General features: G+C 41.2%; 1 protein-coding gene across 5 annotated transcripts in view; it reads left to right on the top strand.

Annotated features, from left to right (window-relative positions):
• SPSB4 (splA/ryanodine receptor domain and SOCS box containing 4) overlaps window positions 1-24,525 on the top strand; it is an 82,877-nt gene that overhangs the window by 20,655 nt on the left and 37,697 nt on the right. For 3 of the 5 annotated variants that reach the window (XM_042042277.1, XM_042042274.1, XM_042042276.1), the window contains one exon: window positions 2,881-3,740. In XM_042042277.1, the coding sequence (XP_041898211.1) occupies window positions 3,044-3,740 (697 nt within the window). In that variant the 5' untranslated portion in view covers window positions 2,881-3,043. Of the gene's footprint in view, window positions 1-549; window positions 658-2,880; window positions 3,741-3,940; window positions 4,015-24,525 lie in introns of those variants that run through there. The other 2 variants (XM_042042275.1, XM_042042279.1) reach the window with 2 other exon arrangements.

The following is a 24,525-nucleotide window of genomic DNA, read 5'->3' as shown; positions in this document are numbered from 1 at the left end:
GGCAAGGCAATGGATGATCTGGCCTTTGAGACACATTGCTCCTGCAAGCACCCAAGGGGACTGTTGTGAGCTGCCAGGAGGAGTTTGTGGATGAGTTGCTCCCCGTGGAGCTCACATTGCTGCTGCCTGGCTTGGGAGGCAGGGTTACTCCTCACGTAAAGTCTTCCTGTCAGCTACTACTCAGCTCCAGCAACCAGAGCTGTCTAACTGTAAGATTTTTCCACTGTTGTTTCAGCCTATGTCCATACAAAGCTATTTGGCAAAATATTCCATTATTTAATTAATTTATGTGGTAATGTTCATGTGTGAGGGAAAACCTAATATTGTAAGATACAGTTTCAAATCAAAATACTTACCGAGGGCATCCCAGAGTACAGGCAGGGTTGTGTGTGTATCAAGGTACTCATAATGGTGCATTTTACTCCTCCGAATTACTGATCTATCTATTAGAAGCCTGTTTATGTTACAGTTTGGGGCACATGAGGAAGAATGTCTTTGGCTTGCCAAGTGAGTCAATTCAGTGTTTATAATTTCTTGGTGATTTGCCAGGTAAACCTCTGTGCCAAGTTTAGTTTCTCATGTGATCAGGAAGTGATACAGCAGGATGCACTGAGGACTTCCCCGGCTGTCTCCCCTCAGCACCCTGACAGGAATGTGGTAAAGTAGAACTTTTCAAAGGCATGTAGAGCTAAATCCTATACAGGAATCACTGACATTCCCCTTGAAAATCTGATGTTTTCCCTTTTCATTTCCTTTCAAGCTCAAATAATCACCTTTTTAAAAGGAACTACCCAGTCCCTGAGCATGTGTCCTCCTATGGAAGTTTGCTTACAAGATTTACTCCTGTTGCTTCCCTGTGTGTGTATTAGTGTCATTATTTAATTTCTCGTGGGATTATTGGTGTGGAATAAAGTCCTGAACTTGCTTTTCTGGGCCAAATTGGCATTGTAGCTTTGAAACAACCCACGAGTGCTTCTGCACTACTGGAAATGGGAAGCATCAACTTAAATGTAATTGCTGTTTAAAGCTTTGGATTCCTTTTACATGGTTTGGAAAGGAATAAGGGGGATCATTCAAGTTGATCTCATGTGGAGAGCTCCTGTGAATTGTGAGTCTTCCTGCAAATGTGACATGAGAGGATTGGATACCTACATATATTTTTTTTCTTTTCAAAGATTAAAATTAGGTGCAACGAGTTGGTTCTTCCACATTGAGGTGTGGGCATATGCCCTTGTGGGACCAGTCACCAGAAAATATTTTCATGTAGTAACTTAACTGTCATGTGGTTTTAAAAATTCAATTTTTTACTTTTTTCTTTCTTTTTTTTTTTTTTTGAAAGAAGGCTTTCACATAACATAGATGTGGTTTAATTTCTGTGTTTAATATGTACAGAAAATACTTTACATGGTATTTGCCATTGGAAATAATATGAGGACTTCATTCACTTCTCAAATTCGGTTGGATGGTAAACTTCACAGGGTTTTTTTCCCTAAACTTTTTTGTTTCCTTCTATTGTGATTGCATGTTTCTTATCTTCTTTCAGACATCTTTGGAATGGGATAGTATGTTTGGAGTAGAAGTTCTTTAAAAGGAAGAACGTGGACTTGACTTACCAAGTGAAGTCTTGCAGGATGTTTTTTGCAAGAACATTTCTGCCCATCTGCTGTTTGGTATTTTATGACAACCCCCTGTCACCTGGGCTCTTCAGCCTCTTGAGAGTGTGGAGATTTTTTGCTTCTTGAAACACTTCATCACTCTGTCAGTAAATAAACAGAGTGGGTCTACTCGGCTATATTTGAGCATTCCTGGACTTGGCACTGATTTTGCTAGAAGACAGAAGTATGTCTGGTGCTGCAGATACTCTGTTTGATCCCATGTCAATCCCCTATTTGAGTTTTTAGGACTTTGTCTTCATCTTTATTCCTTTAGTACTTTTAGAAGTTCTTGATTTACCTCTGCTCTCTGCCTGAGCTCTAAAACGTGACTAAATCTAGATTATCCAGGTTTTTCCTGGTGCTTTTTTACCATGTTCGTCTGTGGAAGCAGAGAAATAATACACTTCAAAATTATGTATTCCCCTTAATGTGTCTTAATGTGTTCTAGGTGAGCTGAATACTGAAATACGGGAACTGTGGATTAATTAGCCTGCTGTCCATTAGCAGGAGGAACATCCCCAGCTGCACTAGCTGCCCATTAGAAATGTCTGCCCAAGAACTGAAACTGCCATTCTTCATTTGTCCTTCCGTGGCTCCTCTTCCTCAATCCCTCTCTTTTTTTTAGCTTTTTTAAAAAAAAACCAAAACTAAATCTTGATGAATTTATGATGGTTTTCTCCTTTTATTTAATGGCGCGATAAGTTTAAAAAGAAACATTTACATTTTGCAGCCATTTGCTGTTGGCTGCATTTGTTTTAATGAGGGCAGAGAAGCTGAAGTCTCTGTCACCAGGGCCCAGGGCAGAGCACATCTGGAAGTAAAAGGGGATTCTGACCTAGTGCATGTCTGAGACTGAACCAAAAGCACAAGTGAAAGTGAAGCTACTGCTGCACATAAAGTTTATCACTGTTGCTGCGGAACAGCGTCCGCCTGCTTTGGGCCCGCTGTGAACTTGGCCAGACAAAATAGGTGGAAGGGCAGAAGGTGGGGAATGTCTGCATCCTATTATGAATTGGAGGAAATGACTGTCTGCGCTCTGTGCGCTGGTGGGCTCCACATCCTGCTGGCAGCCTGGTTAGCGCTGCAGGACACTTCACAAGGAGGAGTGAATTTAGCTCTGGTGTTTAAAATAGCTCCTAGGGATGAGAAGAAGCACTTCAAAAATATGCTGTGGGTTTTCTGTTGGCTTTCTTAAACTAACTGGAAACTTTCTGCTTTCTTTCAGGAGCATTTTTTACTCTGGAAACATTGCTGCTAAAAAGCTCCAAACAGGAGGAGTGAATCCAGTCGGCTTGTCAGGTCACTGGCTCAGTGTAACGGTGCTTTCATGAGGTGACGTTGGGCCAAAGTCAACTTTTCTTTCTCCTTTGTAAACCTGCAGCCAAGCAATGGGCCAGAAAATCTCAGGGAGCATAAAGTCTGTAGATGTGAGGGAGCCCCCTTATAATAGACCTGTGAAACGAGAGCTGAGAGGCCCAGATTTTTGCAAGCCCGCACGCCTGGACATGCTGCTGGATATGCCCCCTGCCAAGCTGGAGGTCCAGTACAAACACGCTTGGAATAACGAAGATCGCTCTTTAAATATATTTGTAAAGGAAGACGATAAACTGACTTTTCACAGACACCCGGTGGCCCAAAGCACAGATTGCATCCGGGGCAAGGTGGGCTACACACGGGGCCTGCACGTGTGGCAGATCCACTGGCCCACGAGGCAGCGGGGGACTCACGCTGTGGTGGGCGTCTCCACAGCCGAGGCGCCGCTGCACTCGGTGGGATACACGTCCTTGGTTGGTAGCAATAGTGAATCCTGGGGCTGGGATCTGGGGCGCAACAAACTCTACCACAACTGTAAAAACCAGCCCGGGGTCACATACCCTGTCTTTTTGGAACCAGATGAGTCTTTTGTACTCCCAGACTCCTTACTGGTGGTTTTGGATATGGATGAAGGGACGCTTAGCTTCATGGTCGATGGACAGTATCTTGGAGTGGCCTTCAGGGGACTAAAAGGGAAAAAACTTTACCCCATAGTCAGTGCAGTTTGGGGGCACTGTGAAATTACAATGAGATACATCAATGGACTTGACCGTAAGTGTTACTGCATTTCTTCATTACCCTCTCAACTTTTCTTTTTCTTTCTCCTTTTGCTGTGGACAGTGTGCAGGAGGGAGCAGACTGTTCAACTGTGAGGAGACTGCACCCCATACTTACTGCCCACAATGAATATATCTCTGTTGTGTCTTATAATGATGGTATGGATTGTATCAAAATACCTTCCTTTTTGGCAGGCACAGAGGCAAGAATTCGATGTCCAAAGAAACTGAACAGGCTGAGAAAAAGATACTGAGAAACTTCCTGGGTATATTTAACAGTAAAACTCTTGTTTACTGGAGGATATGTTTTAAATCTGTGGTTTCCAAATAGGATTTGCGGATCCTGTAAAAATTTCCTGTAGTAGTGGAAACTCTTACATGGTGTGCATAAACATACTTGAACACAGGCCAGACAAGTTCTTTCTATAGTTGCCTTCTCAGGACCCTCAGAAGCAGCTGCGGATCCCCAAGAATCTGGAAACTGAGGTCAAATACTGCTTTCAGCAGTTTTTCTGAAAGAGAGCTCTGTTCCTTAGTTCACTTCAGAAGGTACTCTCTGAGGGTATTGTCCAGAAATCCAGTGTTTGGGATAAGCATGAGCTATGTCTGATCTAACAGGGTAATACCTAATGAAACTGTTACATAATGAGGAGCAGCATGTTGCTGCTGTGACCTCCAAGCAGCAGCCCAGCAGAAGGTGAGTTGCAGAAGTGGGTCCTGTCCTGTTTTCCATGCCCAGGAAGGCATGGGCTCTGCCAGGTCTGTGCCCAGTTCGCTCGAGGCCAGCCCTTCGCCGTCAGCTTCTCAGCTGCTGGAAGCTAGGGGATAAAAGGATGGGCAAGGTAGCAGGTGGAACTTTGTTCTTGTTTAAAACTGTGTTATCTGAGGTGTAGTAGGAGCTACAAATATAAATGTATAGAAACAAGTAGATGGCAGGGCAACATTTTCATGTTATTTTGGGCTCTTTGAATGGAACTTAGTCTTTTAAGAAGACAGTAAGAGCAAGTGTTCAACACTGGCCTTTCAATTAGTAATTTCTAAAAGAATTTACTATTCTTTTCCATTAGGATGAAGTGGTCTACATTTTTTTCTGTCAAAAATTAATTATCTTCTCATTAACATTACATCTGACATCCCAAGTAGAAACATAATTAAATAGTTCAACCCTGCTTAAGATTACGTTTTCCTAAACATCTGTAATAAGCTCTGGGGGGAAAGACTTTTTATCCACAGAAGCTGTGCAGGTTTTACAGCTAGATGCTAAATGGCAGCTTCCCAAGTGCTTTCATACAGGGGAATATCTGAGTATCTTGAGTATTTTGCAATTACTTAGTCGTTGCAGAATGATGTGCTGACAGTCTTTTTTTGGATTGTAGGGGAGAGAGACTTTTGCAAACTGAGTATTTGTTTGCGAAAGCAGTTTTTGTAATACTGGGAATATCTGCCAAACTAAGCAAAGTACAGCTCAGCTTGGTCCACCAAGTCCACACAAGGAGTTGTTCTGCATTCCTTTTGTAGCTTTCACAGGGCTGCTCAAGGGAGCTCTAGAAAGATGAAAACACAGGAGGAGGATGTGAATGAGTTCGGTAGAAATCATAAAATAAAAGGGACTAACTAAATGGAGAAGGATAGCTGTGGTCTGTGAGATGTCAGAGAAAAATTCCTATCCGGTTTCTCGTGGGATAATTTCACTGGAAGAGGCAGGATAGCTTCCTAAACTATCCCTGAGAAAGTCAAAGTCTCTATTTTTTTTAAGCACGTGAACCCGTGGATAAAAGCAAACTTGTGAACTAAACTTTTATGTAGGCCTGAGTGTTAATCTGATCATGTGAAGAGGAAGTTTAAAGCCTCTTCGCCGTGGGGCAGTTTGACATCCTGGATTCACATAATTTGCTATCACATGTTTGCTGATCCATTACTGTCCTACAACAAAAACAGCATTCAAGAAACCAAATGAGCTTGTTTAGCTGGTGCTCCAAAGCAAACACTGTCTCTTTTCTGCTAAAGGTGTTTCTATATAGCTAGCCCATGTGCAACAGTGCAAGCTTGGCTGTGGCACTCTTCATGTTTGCTCTCATTGCACTTTTGATTGCAGGTTTTTATAATTGCTTGTTCTTGTGAAAATCAGAGCAGGTATTGAAGGACAGTTGTGTTCACGAATGTAAATACATTGGAACATACATGTATGTGGGGTGTTGTTATTTTTTGGTTCTTTTCTAATCTTACCAATTAGCTCTGTTTTTCTTTTTTTTCCCTAATACTCTTTTTCCCCCTTCTATTCCCTAGAAGTATCTCCTGCAGCTTTTAGTAGATCTGGCCATAGTAACTTAGCTGGTTTTGCAGCTGCTGTCAAGCAGTGCCTCGTAACTTGCTATTCAGTGATTGATTGTTGCTGCTCAGAATGCAAACCACAGCTTGTGATGGTTGTTTGTGTGGTGTCCTACAGAGCAAACGGAGACCTCCACGGCAGGGATTTCTAGTGTTTTCAATACTTGCTGCTTAAATTGAAGACCTCTGAATACTTTAAAGGCCCATGTATTTCAGTTGCTTGGCAAAGAATGAAAAGCTTGCAGGAATGGAAGAGTGAAAGGCTCAGATGATGGGCTTTCATGCAGCTGCAATGAACTTAAACATACGTCACAGATGATGCAGGCTTCCAAGTGTGTTAATTACTGCAGAGATGGCAGATTCACAGGAGGATAAGGCTGCAGGTCAAAGATCAAGGACCCGTGTGCCCTCTGGGCTCTGGATATTGCTCCTAGAATAATGCTGTAATTAAAATCAGTTGTACTTCTTCCAGCTGCATCTGATACCCACAGTATTCTGCTTCAGAAACTACTTTGAACATCACATGATGATGATCTGTGACTTTTCACAAGACTTTTTTTCCTTTTTTTTTTGAGAGACTTGGAGTTGCAAGTATTTTCAGGATTTGGGAGGAAAGGCAGAGGGACAGGATGGAGAGTGCTCATAGTAAGTACATTGAGTTCTTCCCAGCACAAACTCTTTGATCAAATGCTATCAGTACTTACCACACTGATGTTTGCCCAGTTCCTAAGCTGGACAGAATTTTACATCAGCCTTCTGACTTACTGCCTATTGCAATAATTAGAAACCTCAAATAACATAAAAGCAGTAGATGTTACTTTTCAGATCAGGGTATGTGCTTGTGTACAAAAAGCTGGTCTATTTATATCTGGTGTCTGATGAGGAGTACTGGAGACTATTTATAGACTGGAACAGAGAAATAGCAAAACACGTCTGTGTAAATGTACATTGCAGATCATGAACTGATCCATTAGTGTTTAAACAAAGCATTGGGAGGACAATCAATGTAACAGTGCTGTGATGGAAAACTTGGTCATTGAGTAGGTAAACTGAACTCATTGCAGTTCTTGCACTAAACCTCCCACGGTCCTTACTCAATTCTGAAAATAATTGTTGAGCTCAGGAAGCTGGAAGCATTTGTCTCAGAAGAGAAGACTTTACTTCCAAGTATGATCTATGAAAAACATTTGTCTGTACCCATTTGTGTTTTAACCTGCAGATCCTTCTTGCAGGATCTGGCCCTCACCAGCAAGGGTCCCTGGGCTCTGTGTCAGCAGTTACTGAGCACTGCCATGCAACAGATCCCCTGCTTTTAATATCTCTGTTTACATCCCCAAAGGAAACAGAAGTATTATTCGATGTATATTCTTTGAATTTACCGACCATGAAGGAATAGGTGGACTAAAGATCATCCAAACAGAAATTTTGGCTCCTGTTTTTGTGTGCCAGTCGCCTGCTTGCTCTGCCTGCAAGTTGGTTCAGTTCAGGGAGTTACGAGCCAGTGCATGCTCCTGTGTAGAGGCCCAGGAGCAGTAGTTCATGTTCCTGGATCCTGGGTTGCCGGGGGAAAGGGTGATGGTCCCTTGGGCTCCTGCCTCTCTTGGCTGCTGGGGTGCTTGCAGCCCACCAGGGAGGAGCTGGGGGTGGTTGTGTACTTCAGGTCTGGGGAGGGAGGAGGGGGTTCAGTGCATGTCCTCTCTGTTAGCTCATACAGCTACAGAACTTCTGGCGTGTGGGGTGAGTTCAAACCTTTGGCTCTCAGCTGTTAAGACCACAGTGTAACCCCTGAAACTCTTTCAGACCTGAGGCTCTGTGTGTTTAGCATTTTGAATGAAGGGTGGTGCTTCTAAGCTAAAATAGCAATTTTGGAGCTATGCACAACTTCTTTCCTCTTTCCTGCTGTTCTCAGTTTATTTTCATTTGCATTGGTCTAACACACCACAATTGCTAATTATAAGCATACACTCTTCCCCTTGGAGGCCTTTTTGCCATAAAGAAATCTAAGTCAAAATTGCGGCATTATTAACTGCCAGGAGAAATCCACAATCTCTCATCAGACTGGGTTTTCCCCCCACATGGTTTTCAATTAAAATTTTTAAATGGATTTGGTTTTTTGTTTATCTAAACTTGTTTTATGCTATTTATATAATACATTACTCAGGAGACTGCAGTGGGAATAATGTACTCTGAAAATCTGGTATTGCTAAACCTTAAAAAGGATTTTCCCTACAGACATGTAGTCAGAGGATGAAGCAGCAGCAATTAAGCAGCCAATGCTGTGAAGAAGCAATCTTTAACGTTTGAGATAATTTAACAGGAAACAGCATTTCAAGCTTCAAGAGTCTGATAACTATTGTTGGGGGTTTTTTGTCTTCTTCTATGTGCACCCCCCATCTCTGGCTTAAGTGTGTTTTTTGTCCTTTAATCTTAATTTGTTGACACTTTCTAATTAATTCTCAGCCTTTTCCCAGCAGGTTGAAATCACTTTATTGTCACTAGAATATGCCACTCTGCTAAGTGGCTTTTCACCCCAGCCACCTCCTGCCCCTTCTTGGTGATCTCTGCATTACATCTCTCTCCCAGATACTCTTCCGTTATTCAGTCCCTGTTTCTTTCTTTCCTTCCCCAGCTGAGTTTCTCTTGTTTTCTGTTACCACACTAAGCAATAATAAATTCCTACCTATCTTTTTTTTTTTTCTTGTTCCCAACTTCAGGTAGTGCATTTTTGTTACTGATAACTAGAAGATCAGATGCAGTATCACTCTTCCAGAGAAGGACATTTCAGATTTAAATGTGTGACTTTAACTGTAATGATGAATGGCATTTGTTTTATATAAGTTTGTCCTGTTAATACCTCCAGTGACAGAGCCTCCTCAGACAATCTAAGGCACATATCAGCTTTACAGATAGCAGGTTTGTTGGTTTGGGGTTTTTTTGCGAGGGTTTTTTTTTTTTTTTCCCCTCATTACAGTCTTGTCTACTTTGTTTATCAGCAAGGAATCCAGTTATCATTGGCCTAGCACGTAAGAAGGTGCTGGGATACTTTATTTCAAGCTCGGTAGTTCCCAAGGCTAAGAACAGGCATCAGTAGTCCACAGCTGGGTTGTGGTTTCTTTGCATCCTGACATACCTGTGCTGTATCTTCCTTCTTTGGTTCATAAAGGTGCCATGGCAACTGCCAAATCTACAGTTTTAAGGAAAAAGTGCCTGATCATGTTTCCACTGATTTCCCATGTATCATGTTTTTAAGAAATAAGAACCTTGAAGAGCAGTGACTCTACCTCTGTTCTCAAAATTGATGTGAACAAGTTACACTGTGAATATTGTACTTACTACACTGAAATAGCAGCTTGGTAGCATTGCTTAATTCTTTTATGAATTTGCTTGAGCTATGATGCTGGAACTGCTCAGCAATATGAACTGGTTATCACAGGTTCATATTAGAAGTGGAAATTTGTAAAGGATTATTATTTTTGGATTTTCTCTATCTCTCTTGCTTTTGGGGATTGTAGACTAGAAATCCAAGCTTCAGGGCAAATAGTGGTGCTTCTGTTATTCAGTGAAATATTTATTTTATTGCCAAAAATGCACGCTTTTTAAATTAAGACTGTTTTCATACATGTTTCCTCATAAGTTATATTTCTCCTTAAAATACTCCTTTTTTTTGTCTCTCTAGCCATGGAAGTTTCTACCCTTCCGTAATCATAAGCTCTTTTTGCAGATGGCCTCTTTCTCTTAAATCCAGTGTAGCTTCTTTGCTTGGAGAGGCAGTTAAACAACCTGATTTCTAGTTTGAGCTCAGAGAAATTTACACTCTGAAAAAGAATGTGTTGTGGTGAGTGGCAATTCCTACACCAATCTTCGTATTATGGCAAAATCCATTTTATATGGTAAACTGACAGGCAGTGGGTCCAAAATGAGCATGTCCAGAGATGCTGCTTTATTCTGCAGGTGGTTCCACTGAAAGCAGTGCTGGTGCTCCCTGTGTACAGGAGAATAAAGCTGGCAGCAACACTGTGTGAAAATAATGCTGAGGCTGTGCAGTCAAGCACCTGGAAGCTGGCAAATGGCAGAATGGGTTTTGCTTTTTTGCTGCTGTCAATCTGAGCTGGGCAGTCTTATCCCACTTGGTCGAGATAGTTTCACTCTGCTAAAAGGTGCTAGGTTCAGCTGCAAGTCATCCTTTTGTACTCACTTTTTCCTTGACTCTTTTCTCCCCAGTCCTGTGTGTCCATGAGTTGGTGTATTCTGTAGTTTTCCCCGGAGAGCCAGAGTGGAAACCCCCAGAGCACGCCAGTCCCTGTGTTCTCAGGTTCAGGTTTGTGTTACCCTTTGAAGATAGCAGTGGAAAAGCCCTGCTAGCAGGACGGCACTGGATCAAAGCTCCCCCTCATCTGCTTTGGTTTGGCAGTATACCTTCAGTCTTTCACTTCAAACTGCTTTGGGGTGGGACTGATGATCAAATCTGTCTTCAGGTCTGTTATCAAACCTGATTTTTGCTGAAAACCTCCAACACTAGAAGTGTGAGATGGAGCATTTCAGTCTTCAGTGCTGGAACTCAGGGTTGAGGCAGAGGAGATGTTATGCTTGAAGTTATTGACAAAATTGAACTTCATGTACAAGTACTGAGAGAATGTTTTCAGTTGATTAAATGTTAGTTGGTGATGAAATACAGAAGATAAAATGATGACACTACAAAGAGAATTTCTGTTGGTAATTTCCAGTGTAACCTCAGATCAGTTAGTGAAAGCTATACCTGTATTTTCCATGGTCATGCTTAAGAGAACACAAATTTCATTTTGATACATGTGTCAAACTTGTATCATGAGTAACAATATAAGAGTATATCTCTGCTTTCTCTGAACATTTCTTTCTGAAAGTAATAAACTTCAGATGTGGGATGTCTTTGAGCTGGGTTGGCTTTTTTTTCTAAGAAAAGGTTTTTATTAGCTCTGTCTCTGCCAATTTCTTATCACTGGTTGGCCAAACAAATTGTCTTCTTCCAGAGAAGTGATTTGTATGAAACCAAAATGTATTATGACCAAAGTAGGTAACATTAAAAAAGGATAACTTTTGTTTGAGAGTTTTATTTCTCACAACAGACACTTGAATTTTTACAACATGCTGTGTCCCCATTGGAAATGGGAATTCCATTTCTGCATGTGTTGGTTTGGACACAACATTTAAAAGCGTGGTGTTCCTGCTTTTCAATAAAAAGTAACTATAAAAGTTAATAATATTCTTGTGTGTGCCACATATCTGCGTGTCTATTCACTGTGCCGCTGAATGGGCCACAAAGCTTTGAGACACCATCTTGAAGCTAAAAAAAAATCTGTTTCCTCCTCCCTCTGGTTTCAGCAAGCTTGACAGCTACAGTTTATTTGAGCAAGACAAAATGATTAATTTCTTTTAGATCCTGGTACTTTTCATCATTTCTTGTAGTGTTTACCTTTCATATTTTGGTGTTCTGTTAAGCATAGAGGCTGTAATTGCTCTCAAAAATATGTTCCTCTGTCCAACAGAACAGAATGTGGGGTTATACTAATGCCCTGTTCACATGTTCAAAACTGAAATGCTTTGTGCTTCTGAAAACTCATTTTCAAGTGATTTGTATTACGTAAAATACACTATCTGGAGAGGCTTTTAAAAGATCTTTATGAAAGTTAAAATAAGTTTTAAAGGCTTAGGATCTTGGTTTGTTTAGAACCTGGTGCTCAAACAAGTGCAACCCAGCAGCGTGTTTGGGGTTTGTGTACTGTCAGCAACAGCTTCTCTTCCAGCCTCACATTCTGAGCTTTTATATTCTTTGCAGTGTTAACTGCCACCCTGCTGAATTAGCTCATGCACTTAAAATTTTGTAATATTTTGACACTGGTGATGTCAAAGGCTGCCACTTCTCATTAAACAGGCAGTGTTGGGGTAAGTGACTTGGGTTAGGTTGGCGTGGAAATGTGTGCCTTGGCTCCTGAAGAAATACCAGTTAATTTCTTGGTTCGTACTTGAGTTTCACTGCACTGGAAGGTCTCCTCATCACATGTGTGGACTCACTCTGTCTTTGTTGTTTTAACTAAAGCAATTGCTTTAATGTGCTGTGTTGTAGCCATGACTCCAGCCCTGTTCCATGCATGCTTGCCATATGTGTAAACAATTTGCTGATTTTAGTGGTATGACCTGATGGCCTCTGCTTGTATAAACAAATGAAGGCCAAAGTTCAGAGAGATCAGAAGGGAAACTTTAAACATCCTGCAAAATCTGCAGTCCATTAAGTCTACGTTAGTATTTGGTTACAGCCAATCCTTTTGTACTTCTGAGTAATTTGTTCATGGCACGTTTGGGAAAGGAGGGATGGCTTCACCTGGGGCTTGGACTTACACTGAGAAATCAGCTTCAGTGGTATTTTCTTGACTTGGGAAGGCAATGCTCACACATGCTTCACTTTTCATTTAGATTGTGATTTGGAAGTTAAAGTTGTGGGGACCTTGGCCAAAGGGCTGTAGTGTGCAAAGGATGTGTGATATCATGAAGGACCTGTGACCCACAGGCAACAGAATGAAACGTGTGGCAAGGGAGGAGGAAGAGCAAGAGCTAAAGTGAGATGTGCCAGCAAGATCTAGGAAGATGTACTTGGAAGAGCAAATGTGAAGAAGGCTCTAGTGCTTAAAAGGAAGAGAGAAAGCAGACAAGTCTGGAAAGAGGGTTAAAGGAAAAAGATGCTGAGATTTTAACAGGAGGAAATAAGCCTTGATGTAGTAAGCCAAGTAGCACATGGAAAAGAAGGGTCAGGACTATCCAATCTCCTGAATGACCAGACATCCCTCCTGTACTTTCTTTACTTTCATCACCAGTTTTTCTGGCCGGAGCGCAGGAGCTCCGATTCCAACCCCCAGCTGCATGGTAGGGAGTGAAAATTCACCTGGCTCCTCCTGGTGTTAAGCACAGCTATGCTGAGCTTTCCTGGCCACTGCTTGTAACTGCTTGTTTTTGTAAGTCAGACTAAGAGCCTGTATAAGTCAAACAACCTGACACATGTTCCCTGTGTTTTTAGTATGAACTTTGCAGGAATCACTGTGATGCTATTGGCATCTCCCAGGATTTTTTGTCATTCATGACTTTACAAATGGAGTTTTCAATTTGAGTAGAAATGAGTGAATTGTTAATACTTCTGGATCTGAGAGGCTGAATTAATGCTGCATATTTTTGAGTGACATATTCTTAATTTCTGATAGACTTTTATAAGTTCTTGAAATTTTTTTCCTCAGTTTTCTGAACTTACTGTAAATTTAAATCTGTTACTTCTATGTAATTGATCTTGTGTCCTCTAAAATAATTTGCTGAACTTGCAGGTATTACTGATCATCAGGAATATGTTCAAGGCATTTTATAATTTCATTTCAAGAATAAAGCAGAAACTAAATCATCTGTGATGTAAATGTTTTCAGAGTCCTGCATGTAACTTGATGTACTTGAAGTACTGGAGTTCCAACCTTCTAGCGTCATCCCCAGCAGCATTTCTGATAAGAAACTCTGATAATAATTCTGAAATGCAATTCTGTTAACTGGGCAGCATCTGTATGCAAGCAGCGACTTCCCGAGAATGCAATTTTTTTTTTTTCCTAAATCACTTATGCAGAGGAAGTTCCAGACTTCCTCTGGCCCATTTTTCCCCCAGCACCTTTAATACATAATGCATACATAGGCTATAATCTTCAAGTGTTCATGAAAATAAGTTTGTCTTTAAAACAGAACAGAACTGGAACAAACCAGGATGGTTTGGACTTCGTATCGAAGTAGGTGATGCTTTCAAGCAGCTTCCCTGGCCACAGAGCAGCAGTTCTGTGCTGCTTCTTACCCACGTGCTGCTGCTGTGGCTAATGATGCCCCAGCTCCAGGCTGGGGTAAATGTCCGGTGCTGCACATGAGTCATTAGTGGTGACGGCTCTGCAGAGAAGGAGCTGAAGGAGGAATTGGCCAGGAATTGACTGCTTCCAGAAAAACGAGCTTGGGGAGGGGTGTCTGTGCATGAGAGGCCTCTCTGGCAGTGTTTGGCTGCTGTCATTAGAGGCTCTCTATTAGAGGGGGAAGCAGCCCATCCTTCTGTGCTGCTTTGGGAGCAAGAGCAGCCATTACCCTGTTGTGGTGGATGGGTTTCTCAGCAACCCATAGGAAAGTGCTGGTCAACAAATCCCACGGCTCCCAGGAACTTCTCATCAGCTGGAACTACCATCTGCTTTCTGTTCCCCAGATTTCTGTGCTGATACAAACTTCCTTAAAATGGCAATACAAAGAAGCATTTTGTGTGTGAAATGTGAGCATAAAATCGAAGGGTCACTTTGACCATGGTACACTAAATCACTTATTCCCCATTATTGTGAATTACTGTAATTTTGATTTAACAGAAATTCACTCTAAGTTCTCATTTGCTTTATAAGACACCCTTAACAAGTTATTGCAGTAGGCATCTTATGTTAAATAGGGAAAAGATTTGCTTTCCTAGGTAGAAAATAAGAAAACATTTTGTAGAATTTCTTGTTTTCCCCTTGCTGACAATTCCTTGCAATAACAAATGTCCTAGTTTGCTATTTTCCCTGTTGTATGCTTACCTACCCTTATAAGCAGGATAAGCTGTAGCCCCAAAACCCCATCAGTTAGCATCTTCTGGTTATGTTCTCAGTACACAATTGCCTTTGCAGTGGTAATATTTAAAAGAGAGATTAGGCTTTTAAACTAGAGCTTTTGGCTAACTCTGCATAATTAGTTTTTGAAGTAGTGCATGAAAGGAGGTGTTTGGTAGGATCTGCTCTTGGAGCAGGGGAAAATGAAAATCCAGTGTTCTCTCTTCTTGAGAAGTTGCTCAGTACTAAGAAAAGAAGAAAACCCCATTTACATAACCAATACAAGAACACACATTGAGTGTAAAAAACTTTGTTTTTCAGGCTTTTAGGATTAAGATTTTGGGCCAAAAAGGCAGATGGTAAATTCATTTCCCAATGCTAATCTTACAGTAATGTTCTGATCCTCTGTGGAGCTCAGCACGGCCGTGTGCTTCTCTGAAATGCTCTGGCTGCTGGGAAGTGGTATCTCCTTGTGCAAGGAAGTCTTCTCTGCTTTAGATGGAGATGGAGGAGTGTCTCCTTTTTGTGAGCAGGTGGACAATACTGTTTCTCTAGTTTCTCTGCAGGGAGTATGATAAAATGTTTTTTCAGGAGTTGGGGAAGAAGAGTAGAGTGCTTTGGTGTCCTTCTCTGAGCGGACAGCTGTAAGTTGTCTCTTACTCATTCTTTCTTTAATCTGCAAATGATACTGTCTCTGTTCACACAGGGGCTCTGTTCAGCTGATTCTGCCAATTGTTTTGCAAAAACAGTATTTTAAAATAGTCTTTTGAGATAAAATGTGAGAAATGACCTTTGAAGAAATTAGGGTAAACCAAGTGAGTCGTACAAATGCAATTGTGCAAAGCTGTCTAGGTGTCTTGAACACAGCTAGATTTTACTTGATCCCCTGAATAAACCCTAGAATTCTTGTGTTTTTAAAAAAGAACAATATTCTTTGACTGTCAAGAAGTCACTAGTTTCATTTAATGTGGAAAATCATGATAAATCTGATTCAATTGTAGAGCTCTCCTTTGACCTTGCAGAATAAGAAGCAGACAAAGAGATGGATTTTCAGGTGGTAGATGGGGGAGGTACTGACTAAAGGCCCTTCTGGATCTTCTTGCTGCCAGTGCTTAGAAAGACCCGATCTGCTTCTGTTTCTCTGTCCAAGTTAGTTGCAGTCACAGGAGTTTTTAGGGGCTCTCTGGCTTGGTTTGACAGCTTTTTACTCTGTTCTACCTAGAGTGCAGTAAATGGGTAAGCAGAGAGAGCCTTTTCACGGAAGGGCTGATGTTCTGTATTACACAGCACTTCCAAAGAATGAAGTGTTCTGGATTAAGCAGGACTAGACCTGTAATTTTTCAGATCTTTATCTGTTTTTTAGGTAATAACTTGCACATTTTGGTGCGTTATAATTTTACAAATAAGCTTCTGCAGACAGAGCCAAACTATCCATGTCTCAAATGGGCCATCCAAGATGAATGATAAGTATATTTCATCTATATCTATCTATATAGCTATCTATATAGCTATATATATATATATATATATATCTCATTCTTATCCCTTGTAGGGCCTTTCTTGAAATTCTCATAGAACGCATTCAGCTATTTTTGGAAAGGTGAAACCAAATCCTTTATTAAACATGTAATTGTGTGGTGCAGACAGCAGGCTCCAAAGATGTTACTACTCTTTTTGCCAGGTAATTGTAGCAGGGAATTCAGTGCCTCCTGGGGCACTTCTGCCAGCGGTCTCCAGTCATTTCCCGCCTCTCAGGGAAAACAATGAGCAGTAAATGATTTCTGGTTTTAATTAGGCTGACAAGGATGTGCCCTGAAGTACATTAGAAGGCGCAGTCATTAAGTGTAGAGTCCCTGGAGGCATTTCCTGCCTGTGCCTTGGGGCTGCCCATGTCCTGGGATTTGCTGGTATGCAGCATCAAACACCTATATTTTCAATTATATAGTCAACGTTATGTACAGTAGATTCCATTACAGAGGGGACCTCGTCTAGTCTGCGCTTCCCATTGATCCAGGCTGGAGATCTAGTGTTCAGATAAAGACTAAATTAAAAATCTAACAACAATTTCGGCTTTTGATATTAGAAACTGTAACAAAGAATAGGATGATTAGACAGGTGAATATATATGATGATTATTTCATGGAAGGGAGTGTAATGCTTTTTAGTTGTCTGAAGGTGGGAATGTGTGGGAGTAAGGGCAGTCCAATAGGTTTTGAAATTTAGATACTTCAGAGAACCTGATGAAAGAATCCCTTCTGAAAAACTTGTATGTTGGTGAAGTCAGGCAGTTCTTTTGGGAACCTTCTTTAAAAACAGGCAAGAAAAGATGGAAGCAAATGGTCAGGTTCTAAGTTGGGAGGAGATTATTAGTAGGATTTCTGCTGGGATCTACTCTGCTCAGTATAGTAATAGTAAACTGGAAAATAAGGTGAAGTAATGTACACACAATCTTTCATGGTAGATAAATCCAAATTGGACTCTGAGCAGAATCCTGCAGTAATTAACTTGACAGTAAAGAAGTAGGTGAAGTTTGGTGATGTCATCTGCCCAGTGATGTGTAACAGGATGGGGTGAGGGGAGCAAATGTGCTTCTGTGTGGTGTGTGAGGAGTTCTGTGCAGGATGAACTGTTGCCACCTTGAAAGAGATCCTGGAGACATTGTGCCTAATATGATGAAAATGTCACTAATGAGTCACCCACAGGCTGAATGTGATGTTGTGAACTGGGACAGAGCAGGGAACTGGTGATGTTATTGTGGCCAGCTTGTGTCTTGAGTACCACGTGCTCTTGTCCATACCTGCCCTCTCCTACCCCTTCTCCCCAGATGTTAAAACATGTAAATAGATACTAAACTAAATAAATACTAAAAATTAATAGGCTGAATAGGAAGAAAAGTATGGCTTCTGCACAAGGAAAGAATAAATAAACCTGGATCTGACCAATAGTCCCCCTACATGTGTATCCTCGACAGCTACAATTACTAGCTGGCTAAGGGACAGTGTGGGAGCTGGATAAGCTTAGAGGGAGAGTGATCCCTTTCTTTCCCTGATTCCTCTGAAGCTTTATTTCATCTGGGTGATCCCTTAGCCTCTATTCATCTGGATTTCATACTTAGCCAGATGTATATGTGTTTAGGAACCCTTAATAGTTAGTTTCCTAAACTCTCTGGTCTCCTTTTGTGGAGCTGTGTAAGCTTTTTGCATCCAGAGCACGTTGTGGCAGCTTACATATGTGTTATGTGACAAAACACCTCTCTTGGTTTGTTTTGGCTTAACTCTTCAGTCTGAAAAAGAAATAACTGCAGAGAATATTAAAAAAATGTCTGTGCCTTCATAAATGGCACAGAAAAAGTCACTGTGGAAGGTTCTGTGTCAAAATCTGATGACTGAGGTGTTCCAGTGAAATACCAGGTGCCTTATTAAAAAAAAAAAAAAAAATTGAAAAAATCAGTCCTATAAATTATTGCAGTGAGATTATGTGAAAATCAAAAGTATAAATGGGCTTGAAAAGGAATGAAATATATTCTTAGAGGATCTACTGATACTGGTTGAATGTGGCAGTTCGGTTACATCCTTCAGCACAGGAAGTGTCATAAAATGGAAAACAAAATAGCGCCAGGCAAGCTATCATAAAATTATCTGCTCATAAAAAAAAGTTGAAATTTTATATGGTGCTTCCTCGTGTATTAAAATAAATACGAGATTTAGCTATATGTTTTTTGAAACACCTAAAGGTAACAGAAGTGAATCTGTGATAAGCACATTCTATGATCTCTGACAGGAGAGACAGGATAACTTGATATTTAGTAAAATGTCAGGTATTTCTGAAGACCACTAAAGCTGCTACAGGAGTTGCAGCAGGGATTACAGGTTTGTCTGGTCATGTAAGGTGAATTTCTTCACCTCTATGAGTAAGATGAAAATAAAATATGGAAATACTACTGCTAGAATTATTTGATACTCTGTTTCTCACATGTGTTTTCCATTACCAAGTAAATGCTTAAAATAGTTCCAGGAGACTGAAAACAAGTTTTTGTCAGACACAGTTTATAAAATAGTTTCAACCACTTAAAATGGAAACAGCTTAAAATGGATTATTATAGGTAAGCCTAAAAACTGCCCTCAATAAAGATTAGACCATGGCAGAATTCCTGCTGTTGCTTGGTAGTGAAGTTAATTCTGTCTTTTTTCTTGAGCTGAATATGGGCATCTGTTCATACTTAGGTAACCTTTAGACCTAAAAGGAAGCTGTGCATGTTGTTTGCAGGTATCCTTATGGCTACTCACCAGTTGTTCATTCAGAACTGGTCATCACAAACACACTGTAAATGTAAAACTTCCCCTGGTGAAGAAAGGCAGCAGATCCTTTGCCTTCTCTCTCACTGAAGAAAGTAGATGGGAAAATATTCTGCTTAGAATTAAGTGCCTTATTAGGCCTGAACTAAAAATCAGCTGTTCATTCAAACCCAGCACCAGTGCTTCAGCACAGCAAGGGAAGCAAATGCTGCCTCCTGACTAATTTTAGATTGACTTCATTAGACACAGTTTTGTATGAGTTTTGTTGGCACTGACAAATAACTGGTATGGTATCTGAAATAGGAGTTGTATTGAAAAAATAGGGGAAAACTGCTATTGCTAAAATTGCTGATGGGTATCCTTGAAATGGCTCACTTTAGGTGGGTTTTCTCTGACTTAGAGTAAATCTGCCCTTTCTGGTCTGTGTGTATGTGGATTGATTCCTTTTAAAGATGTTTTTTTTAATATCCTAAATATTTGGTGACTGACACCAGTCTGCCCTGCCTTGTTCCTGCTTACAGTTGGAGACTGATGCTTCATGATGCATCCTTAAAGCATCGTTCAGCATGGGACAAAAGCTGCCTCTTGCCTCATGTCCTTGCAATGCTGTCAGTCTAAGCCTTGGTGTAAGTTGGCTTTCAGTGGGCTGGTTGGCTTTCATTGCTGCTGAATCTGAGGGCAAGCAGTGAAGCATCAGGACATCTTTCTGGCAGTCAGTGTGGTTAGTGTGACTCTCTTTGTTGGAAATCCTCACTTCCACCAAAGCATTGCTAACAAATACATCTCTGAAATAGCATCTCAGTGAAGGTGTCTATCAGCAACACTTTGCTATCTAAAAAAGATGGATTAAAAGAAAAAGAAACACATTTATTTTTAACTTACCTCTTTTTTAACCTGAGAAGTTCATTGGAAAAGATACTGAGTTTTAGAAAAATTAGTTATGGATACCTTGGATCCCTGAACCAGCTGGGAGTAGTTCATTTGCAGATTGACTTATCTGCCAGCAGCCTTAATCTATTTGACATCCATTGATGCAGTCCATTAAAGAAGGTCACTTTTTTGTTATTGCCTGAATTGGAGCTTAAGATTCCAAACTGCCCAACTTTGGCAAGGTTTTACATTCGGTAACCAAGTCTTCTCCCAGCTCAGAATCACACCACCACCCCCTGCCTTGTTTCTTCCAGGTTTTATCCTTCAATAGCACCAGATGTTAAACAAGCTTATGTTTTCAGCAAACCTCCTGGGCCTGTTTATTCTCAGACTGTTGCACTGCAGTGTTGGGGGGTCAGCAGTTGACCTATTAAAAAAAATAAGTAGTTGATTTCAGGGGAAAATTAAATGCCTGAAGTGACAGGTGAAAGCGGTGTGCATTTTTAATGTTTAATTCTGTGTGAGAGAGTGAATGAGGGATGTTTTGTTGTTGGTACCTAGTGATGAGTTCTTGAAATTTAAAAAAAAAATCAAACCGTGGTATTTAATTAATTGAGCAGGAGAAATCGCAGCAGCTTCTACACAAGAGTTTCAACCATTTGGGTTTTTTTACCATTCGAGTTTTTTTGTTTGGATGATTGTTTTAAATTCAGTGCTGTTTCAATTCACTTTCCCTGAGGAGGTTTTGTGTTTCTGAGGTAGGGAGGCAGGGGGCCACCCCTTCAGCTGCTGGGGTTGTGCTGCTGGTGCTGATGCAGCGCGAGCACTGGGCCAGCCTCTGTTAGGTGAGAACTGGCGCAGCTTCTCTGGCCTCCTGGCCAGTTTTCCCTTTTTATTGAGGTTTGCAGGGTGTCATACAGGCCACTATGACAAGTCAAATTCAACTTGGTACCTGGTTCACCCTTCTGGCTTTCCATTCTTTGGTTAAGCCCGTAGTTTCAGCATTAAGATCTCTTTCAGAGCTGAGTGTGTGTCCTGCTAAAGGAGTTACCTGAGCTTTGTATCTTCTCTATTATTTTTGTGTCTCTTAAAGTCCCTTTTTTTCCAAGTGTTGTTTATTACACCCTGTAACTTGGCAGTGTGGTCTGTGCAATCCTCTTCTACACTCCCTGCTGCTGTTTTATTGAGTGCAAGTAACCTCTTCAAAAACAAATAATGTAACAGTGATGTGAGGATGTCAGGGCTTTGAAACACTTCATGTTCTTGATGTTCAAGTCCCAATAAAGTGCCAAAAATGCCCAGGAAGGGAACTGATAACATGTTGTACACATCACACAAGGGACTTGACTGTGAAAAACATTGGTTTTCTTTTAACGTTGATGTTTTGGGTTTATTGTCTAGGTGCAATTGAACAAAATGGTGAACTACCCTGTAGTGGTTTGGTCCAAAATACTCATTACTGTTTATCTGCTGTGAGATAAGAATTAGGAGAAATGCAAAACAGGCACCAAACTTGAAAGAATATGAAGAAGTTTATTAACAGACCTAAAAGAAGAAAAAAATTATACCACCTTCAGAACTCTCCTCCTCCCCCCACCTTCCTCCCTTCTCCCACTGACAATGTGAAAAGACAACCCTTAAGATGTTCAGTCTGTTTACCACTTCCATAATAACCTTGTTCAGTCCATTTAGAGAGAGAAGTCTCTTCTTGCTCATGCTATGAAAACATTATCACAACGAGACAGCCGCCCACTTCCAAATATTGTTCAGTCCATTTAGGAAGAGGAGTCTCTGCCTGCGTGTGAGTCCTTTCCCCCGACTTGCAGCTTTTCCCGCAACTGCTTTCGAGGGTCCACTCTTGAAGATTTTTGGGGTACAATTTTAAGGTTGAGCCGTTCAGAAACAAAAACAGAGGCCCTTCTCCTTCCCTGGGAGCAAAGGGTCTTCATCATCTTCATCGTTAGGACTATCTCTGGGAGCATCTCTAGGAACTGAGGTTTTCTCCTTTCCCATTTGGAGCAAAAGTCCTCATCTGGTTCATCTCTATGGACTGAGGTTTTCTCCTTTCCCGTTTGGAGCAAAAGTCCTCATCTGGTTCATCTCTCCCTGTCCAAACTTCTCATGAAATTACAGCTGCTTCAGCATCTGCCTATCTCAGCGCAGGTGCTTTTGCTCACGAGTTGAACACTCCACCCCCCATATCTTCATGAAATTACAACAGGATACTCTGATATATCATAGCTTCACAACAGAATTTCAGCTTTAAGCATCTCCTCTCTCTCTTCCCTCAGGTTTTCAGCTCTTCACAGCAATAAAAGGGTTAATCTCACCTCGGCCTTGCAGCTTTGCAGCTGGAATGTTGAATTTTTCTTATCGCAGTGGAGAGGGGGGAGAGCCGAGCTGCTCCGGCTGCCCACGGCAAGGCAGTGGGGGGGGTTCCACGGCTGGAACAGGTCCATGGCTCCAGGATGGCCGTGGCCCGGCCCGGCCTGGCCCAGGCAGGGCCTGGCCGGGCCCGCTGGCCCCCACACGGGGCCTGCAGCCACCTGTCCCAGCGCCGGAAACGAGAGAGAGCTTGGAGGGGGAGTTTGCCTATTCTTAAATGTGGATCACAGAGGTGATCACAACTTTAAGTGGCTTAGAGAATTGTCCATATTCAAACTGGCCAGCTGATAGGTTCTGTCAGTTCCCAGAGGAAACTGTAAGCACCCCTTAGCAAGGACGTCCCTTCCGGGACTACGCTTGCTAACCTATGACATACCCCTTCTCCTCCCCCCCGTGCTCTGTGTACTTGGGGTCACTTTTGGTGCTCTGGCCATAGTTCGCTTTTCATCCTTTGCAAGAATTGAATTTGCTTTCCCTTGGGAACGTGAAAATATTGGAAATAAGCAGACTTGGACTGCGGTCACAAGATAAAGAAGGGACTTACAGGGTCAGTGTTGTCCAATGACATTTAATACTTGACTAGATTGCTCCCCGAGCATGGGAGCTACATTTAGATACTGGGGCTGTGTTGGTCATACTGAGTTAAGTTTCAAGAAAAGCATGTAAAATCACACAGCATAATTCTTTGTGTCATTTACAAAGCTCATGTTCTTAAGTATCTGAGAGAGTAACACGTATTTTAATGAAACTAATAAATCCTGGACTGAAAAGAAAGAAGGATAACTTCGTAGTATGGTCACCTTGGGCTATAGGATGATTTTGAAGATAGACTTATTAAATGTTTTTTCATTAAGAAAATTATTTGAGCTTCATATTGGGATTGACTTCCATTTAAATAGACATCAGCATACTTAAAAAATAAGACACATGAAAAATTGACAGAAGAGGCTTTTGTATAAGAACCAGTTTTATCAGATACTTTTTCTTGTTGTTACTCTTTATTTTTGAAGCATTTGTTGCATAAGCGCTCAGTGCAAACTTTTATTTGCTATTAAATTCTATTACAAAGTTCTTTTGACTGGAGTACTACTGTGTTAGAAACACAGACTCTATTATTAAGACATGTCCTACTTGACATTGCTTTATTACAAGGGAACTTTTTGTGCAGAAAATGGTTGTCTGTCATGCTTCAGGTAGCTGTGATTACTGCAGCGTTAACGTGGCCATATGCTCCTAGAAAGTTCATAAGGCAAGGAAAAAAGCTTGGCACTTCTTGAGCTAAAGAGCTTGTGTTGGGATGAGGCCAAGCTAAACACCTCCAGGTTTATGATTTGCATCTCTCCTCAGCTGTTGGGGTTCCCTGGGATTTGTACCATTGCTCAGGGGCTGCCTGCAGGCACTATGGATCCCACTGTCAAGTAGAACAAATATATGGAGAGTACCTGGGGAGAAATAAAATTCCTATTCTTTGACCTTTTTAAGAGAAACTTTACTGCATCTGCCTTTGCAAACAGTTCCTGTAGGTGCGTGATTCCCGTTTTCCATGAGAGGAAGTGTTGAGAAATGTGTGGGTGAATCCACGCGTTTTTCCATTGCTGTTTAAATGTGCGCTTCAGCGTTAGATTTTAAAAGTATGTGTAAACCAACCAGCAAACCATAAATCCTTATAAAACTTACTGAAACTGTTGAAATGTGTATTTTTCTTGAAATCACACTCAGGCCTTGTTTGTGTCTTTGGGTTTTGTTTAAAAAAGTTCAGAAAAGTTTGTTTTTCAGAAAACTCCACATCAAGTCTTATGTCAGTTTTTTCTCTCCCTCTCCATACACCTACATATTTTTATAGGTATAAATAATAACCATAATGTTCTTGAGCTTGAATAACCCTTTTCTGTCTTAGTCCATCAGAGATGAGGTTGCCCTCTTTACTCAGCTGTCAGCTGCCTTGGTCCCCTCCCTGCATGGTTCAGTGCTCCTTGCTGAATGCTCCTCCAGCCAGAAACCACATCATGCTCTAGCAGTTGGTATTCAAGGAAAAAAATGATGAGAAAGAGTCCTTTGAGTTTGCATGTGCAGGGCCCAGCAGGAGCTGCTGGTTAGAAGGAAAATATGAACTAGAAGTTGTATGTTTTAATAGTGAGGGTAATTTATTATCCTTTGGAACGCTTTATTGGGATACGCGGTAAATTGCCCGGTTGTGTGGCTTTTTACATTTAAGTTCATCTACCTTGATACAGCTGCTAATTCTGCTTACTGGATCAGAGGCAGGAGTTGCAGGGTGATTTTTTCCGTG

The sequence above is a fragment of the Corvus kubaryi genome, unplaced genomic scaffold (assembly GCF_017639235.1).
Source record: "Corvus kubaryi isolate FWS band 111438036 unplaced genomic scaffold, C.kubaryi_AGA036_p1.0 37397, whole genome shotgun sequence".
In the NCBI taxonomy this organism is placed as follows: Eukaryota; Metazoa; Chordata; class Aves; order Passeriformes; family Corvidae; genus Corvus; species Corvus kubaryi.
This window is presented reverse-complemented; position numbering and strand designations above follow the sequence as displayed.